Consider the following 5,971-nt stretch of genomic DNA (forward strand, 5'->3'; position numbering starts at 1 on the left):
TGTGGCCCCGAGCACGTCCGACTGACACTGGCGGCAGGCTGACTCCGACCGAGAGAGTCAGAGTCCACTCCCACAAACAGCATGTCGTGGCTCCGTGGTCACGCCCCGGAGGGACACCCTAACAGCTCAAAAGACCCGAGCGACTCAGGGTGCTTTCTCCACCCACGGCAACGCTTCCAGTTAAAGCACACGTGCAAGTGTGTGCACGCGTGTGCGTACATGTGTGTTTACATGCGTCTCTGTGTCTATGTGTGTGTCTACATGTGTGCCCATGCGTGTGTCTGTGTCTATGTGTGTGCATTTCTATGTGTGTCTATGTGTCTGTCTATGTGTGGATCTGTGTCTGTGGGTCTCTATGTGTGTCTCTGTCTCTATGCCTCTGTGCCTCTGTGTCTCTGTGTCTCTATGTCTCGTGTGTCTGTGCATCTTTGTGTCTGCAGGTATGTGTGTTTCTGTAGCAAAAACCTCTTGTGTCTGTGTGTGTCTCTGTGTGTGTGTCTCTGTGTCTCTGTGAATGTTTCTGTGGGTGTGTGTCTCTGTGTCTCTGTATGTGTGTCCCTGTGTGTGTGTGTCTCTATGTCTGTGTGACTCTGTGTGACTCTGTGTGTGTGTGTGTGTCTCTATGTCTGTGTGTGTGTCTCTATGTCTGTGTGACTCTGTGTCTGTGTGTGTGTCTTTATGTCTGTGTGACTCTGTGTCTGTCTCTGTGGGTGTGTGTCTCTGTGTGTCTCTGGGTGCACTCCTCTCCAGCACATGCATCTGTAGAAGGCTCCAGCTCGCCCTGCCCAGAGCAGACGCCGTCCTGTGCTGCAGTACAGCCTCTGAACTTCACATCGGCCCGGGACTGAGTGCTGCTGCCACTGCAGCCACGCAGCCTGGCCAGCACGGGGACTTGGTGTGGCCGTGGGCGCCCCGGGAGGCTGGAGCTCACCACATAGGCGCACCTGAGCTGGGCCTGCTGTCGCTGTCCAGGGCCTCAGCAGGGGCTCTGCTGGCCCCCAGCTGCAGCTGGCCGATGTGCCGGCCCAGCCGGTCCAGGCAGGTCTTCAGGCCGGCGTCTTGCTGTCGCAGCTGCGACTAGGGAAGAACAGAGAGAAGTGAGATCCCGGCACCCCAGGGTGCGGGCACGGCGAGACGAGCATCCGCACCAAGCAGCAGTGTGCTCAGACATCTGCAGCTGTGGCCTCGCTGCTCCATGCTCAGCCTCCTGGAAGACAAGCCTGCGGACCCCCATGCGGGGTTCTATCAACTGCAGACTTAAAATGTGCTGGCAGTTTTCAACTAGACATTAGTACAGACACAAAATACCAGCTCATGAGTGACGTCACAGACACAGAATACCAGTGAGTGACGTCACACAGACACAGAATACCAGTGAGTGACGTCACACAGACACAGAATACCAGTGAGTGACGTCACACAGACACAGAATACCAGTGAGTGACGTCACACAGACACAGAATACCAGTGAGTGACGTCACACAGACACAGAATACCAGTGAGTGACGTCACACAGACACAGAATACCAGTGAGTGACGTCACACAGACACAGAATACCAGTGAGTGACGTCACACAGACACAGAATACCAGTGAGTGACGTCACACAGACACAGAATACCAGTGAGTGACGTCACACAGACACAGAATACCAGTGAGTGACGTCACACAGACACACAATACCAGTGAGTGACGTTACATAGACACAGAATACCAGTGAGTGACGTCACACAGACACGGAATACCAGCTCATGAGTGACGTCATAGACACAAAATACCAGCTCATGAGTGACGTCACAGGCACACAATACCAGTGAGTGACGTCACAGACACACAATACCAGTGAGTGACATCACAGACACACAATACCAGTGAGTGAGTGACGTCACAGGCACACAATACCAGTGAGTGACGTCACACAGACACAGAATACCAGTGAGTGACGTCACACAGACACACAATACCAGTGAGTGACGTCACACAGACACACAATACCAGTGAGTGGCGTCACACAGACACACAATACCAGTGAGTGACGTCACAGACACACAATACCAGTGAGTGACGTCAGAACTGAAGCAACAGGAAAGCCGAGCTGCGTTCAGCAGTGGCAGGTAGCACGTCCCCTGTCGGGTCTCCCCTCCAGCCCCAGGTGGAGCACACTGGCCCACACGCACGCCCCACACCAGCAGCCCTGACCTTTCTTACTCTAGCTCGCTGGAGAGGGACAGTGCGAAATGATCCCCTGAGGGGATAGCCATGCTGCAATCCCTTCTCCTCCATTCTCCCCTGGGATCTTGGGTGTACCCACACACGTGCCCGGCCTGGTTTTCAAGCCTCCAGGCCCTGGACTCTAACTGTGGCTGGCCACATGGGAGTCCAGCAACATGACCATTACGCCATCTGCTGGTCCCGAGTTTCTGACTTTTCAAGGGGTGAGGAAGTCCTGAGAAAGGAAAGAGGACCCTCTGCACACTCTTACGCTCTCCCTCCCCACAGGTAATACTGTGAGCTGTGGGGCTGCAGCAGGGCGGAAGGGCCCCGCACTCAGCCACCCTCTCCCCATACACAGGTGCAGGCGTGTGCCGTGACCCTGGCCTGCCTGGCTGGTGGCGCGAGGCCCCATCTCTCCCTTCTCTGTTTCTCTCATGGCATAAATAAACTTTGACGAAGTTCGCTGTGAACATCGGCCTCACGCCCACACATGCGCGTGCACACGCAGTGGTGCACACGCACGGAGCTTTGATGCACGCTGACGCCCTTCGACCGTGAGGCAGCGTGGGTCCCAGGTCCCCGCGCACACTCCTGTCCCGATTGGCAGTTCCGTTTGCAGCGAGTAACCGAAGGATGTGACCATGCGGCGTCCTGGTTAGGAGTGTGATTAACTTTACCTCCCATTTTGCACAGGGAACAGGTGCTCCCTCAGCCCCAGTCACAGTGCTCGGGGGCCACGCGGTAACGTCAGTACCAGACATCGTCACGAGACGGCGGTGGTGGCAGTGCCCTGTCCTCACGAAGCTACCTCTGCCCTGGTTTCCTGAGCACAGGACTCCTATGGTACAGGCACGCTCTGGGCCCGCGCGTGGCGACTGTCTGACACAGTCAGCTCAGGGCAGGGTCTCAGAACAGCCTCCAAGCTCATGTAATTCCAGGGTCCACAGCCGGGCCGGCATCTGAGAATGAGCGACGGTGAAATCGGGCCTGCTTCGAACAGGACCCCACCGCCCAAGCCCCCAGGCTACACTCTGCGTCTCCCCGGCATGTGCTTTTTGTCATTGCTCTGATTTAAGTTGCTACAGGGTTCATGAGCTCAGCAGAGACAAGGGAGTGGGGCGGTGGGGGAGTGAGGAATCGCCCCAGAATGGCCACGCTGCAGTCCCTTCTCTTCCACTCCTCTCCAGCGTGTTTCTGAAGCCACTGGGTCCAGGGCTGGTACCACGCAGTCGGCCCTGTGGGATCCGACACCTGAACCTCCGTCCCTGGCTGGCCAGACCCGTGTGCTTTTACACACGTAAATATCACCCGGTGCAAATCATAAATGAAAAAGGCCCAGAAACAGAGGCCCGGCCCACTCGCCACCCACGGGGTCCTCAGAGGGCTGTGTGACTGCGTGCAAGGAATGTGTCCCCTCTCCTGCCGTGAAGCGCAACCCTGAGGTCCCTCTGCCAGGCCGGCCGTGGCTTTGAGACCACCTGTCTGCCCTGTTCCTGCAGGCGGGCCCAGGAGTAAAGGCCACCCTCTGTGCTGTGTCAGGTAATTGCTTTGTGATTAATGTTTGGCCAGCCGGGTCCTCTGCTGTGGCTTCTGATTAATGGCTGAGGTACCCCCGGACACTCAGGTTTTCACGGGCTGTTTATTACAGCCTCGGGCTATGGACCCCCCTCAAGATTTATACAGGGCCCCTGGCTGGCCCGCTGCCTGGGCCCTGCCTTGGGTCTTCGGCTCTCTGCTGGTCCTCAGCTCCTTCCTGTGAGCCCTGTGCTCAAGGGCGAGTCACTCCCATGAGCGGCACCAGCTACGCCCACCGTGGGGCGGCCGAGCACCCTGTCGCTCAGTCTGCAGCGGGCAAGCCCGGGGGTGCCTGCTCCTCCCTCTGCACCCGAGTGCAGGAAGGCATTTCAGGGAGTGTGCACCAGGGTCCCCTGCACCAGGGTCCCCTCACCTGGCTAAGGGCGGGCCCTGGGGAGGGCACACTGGCCTGGGCAGTTGGTCGCTGGCCTACCTGCAGAACTGTGCCTGCTGGGGAGCCCACATTTTAGCAAGCGACCCGGGACCACATTTGTAGGGACCACCAAAAGGGCGAGCAGGACCTCCCTGGCCCCCAGCAGTGTGGCCTGGGGCAGTGCAGCCGGGAAAGCCTGGGGCACTTCGGAGGCTATGGACGCATGGTGCCTTGAGGGGCCGAGTGTGCGACAGGATCTAGACGCTTGCTTTCCAGGGATGCTAAGGCAACGTCCAGGCAGGAACCCCACAGCCATGCCTGTGTCCTGCAGGGAAGCGTCGCACCACCCAGTGCACCAGAGCCCACGGGGAAGTGAGGGGCCCGGGGACACGCACTGGACCACGGACAGGGACCACGCATGCTCCTGACCCAGAGGGGGCCCGCAGGGTCCTGAGGATGCCAGGCCCCCACTCAGGGTGTGGGCACGTCCTGGCCTGGCCTGCCTTTGTGCTGGTGTGTCGGCAAGGCCAGCTCAGATCTGAGGGTCACACCGGCCTCTCACCTACAGCCACGCAATCTGACTGCACCGGGGCCCGACCTGTCGGCAGAGAGGGGTGCCGCCCGCGCTGCGCTTAGAACCACCACCTCAGCCGGGGCCCGACCTGTCGGCAGAGAGGGGTGCCGCCCGCGCTGCGCTTAGAACCACCACCTCAGCCGGGGCCCGACCTGTCGGCAGAGAGGGGTGCCGCCCGCGCTGCGCTTAGAACCACCACCTCAGCCGGGGCCCGACCTGTCGGCAGAGAGGGGTGCCGCCCGCGCTGCGCTTAGAACCACCACCTCAGCCGGGGCCCGACCTGTCGGCAGAGAGGGGTGCCGCCCGCGCTGCGCTTAGAACCACCACCTCAGCCGGGGCCCGACCTGTCGGCAGAGAGGGCTGCCGCCCGCGCTGTGCTTAGAACCACCACCTCAGCCAGGGACACGCTTCAGGCTCAGATGGCATTGTGGTCCCAAGGGGCCTTCCCTCCCCGTAGCCCTCTGGGGCAGGCAAGCTCTGGCTCTCAGGCACACGGTGTAGGCGGGTGAGGGCTCCCCGCGGTGCCACTGGGGGCTGTCCCCTCATAGAAAGGAAATGCCACCCCTCGTTGGGGAAGGACAGAGGCTCTCGAAAGCAGCCAGGTACGAGGTGGCCAGCTGAGAAACCCAGGACGGGCCGTGCTACACACTGAAAGCCTCCTCCCCCTGTGCTGGTAGGACTCGCCACTGTCACTCATCCGGCACCCGGATGGCTCCTTTCGCAGCCTGGAGCACAGCAGTTAGGGAGGTGTGGCCCGTTTTGATGAGCCTTCTAACTGGCCACTGGATCGAATCCCTGGAGAGGCCAAGTGCATTCTCACACGTGCATTCCTGTGGGGCGGTGCTGGGAAGGCGGGACCCTCTTCCTGTCTTCACACCCGCCTGCTGACTCAGGGCCAGGGGAGCCGGCAGGGGCCTGGGTGGGGGCTCCGCAGTGTGGACCTGCACGGGCAGCTGCAGGCTTGGACCGCGGTGCCCCTTACAGCTTACCCTGCTCTCCCCGTAGGAAGCACGCAAGGTGTCCGCCGATGCCGCACAGACGTGACTGTGCTCTTTGATCATAAAATCCAGTCAGAGAACAAAAAGCTCCAAGACAAAGTCTGTGTGTTCCTTCTGGTCTCCACGTTAAAAAAAAAGAAGAAAATTAAACAAAAGACCTGTTTGATCTTCTCTACCAGAAGGCTACTTGTAATTAGAGGCTCAGTGCCTCCCAAGTTTGAGTCGTGCACTACGGAGC

The 5,971-nt window shown here is 59.4% G+C and overlaps 1 protein-coding gene across 1 annotated transcript in view; it reads right to left on the reverse strand.

Moving 5' to 3' along the window:
• DACT2 (dishevelled binding antagonist of beta catenin 2) overlaps window positions 1-2,974 on the reverse strand; it is a 15,866-nt gene extending 12,892 nt beyond the window's left edge. Inside the window, exons 1-2 of the mRNA XM_006144802.2 lie at window positions 2,891-2,974; window positions 945-1,077 (exon numbers count right to left, since the gene is read on the reverse strand). Of these exons, the coding sequence (XP_006144864.1) occupies window positions 945-1,077; window positions 2,891-2,974 (217 nt within the window). The remainder of the gene's footprint in view (window positions 1-944; window positions 1,078-2,890) is intronic.
• Between the last annotated feature and the right edge of the window lie 2,997 nt (window positions 2,975-5,971).

This window comes from Tupaia chinensis, unplaced genomic scaffold, assembly GCF_000334495.1.
Source record: "Tupaia chinensis unplaced genomic scaffold, TupChi_1.0 Scaffold000132_1, whole genome shotgun sequence".
NCBI lineage: Eukaryota > Metazoa > Chordata > Mammalia > Scandentia > Tupaiidae > Tupaia > Tupaia belangeri.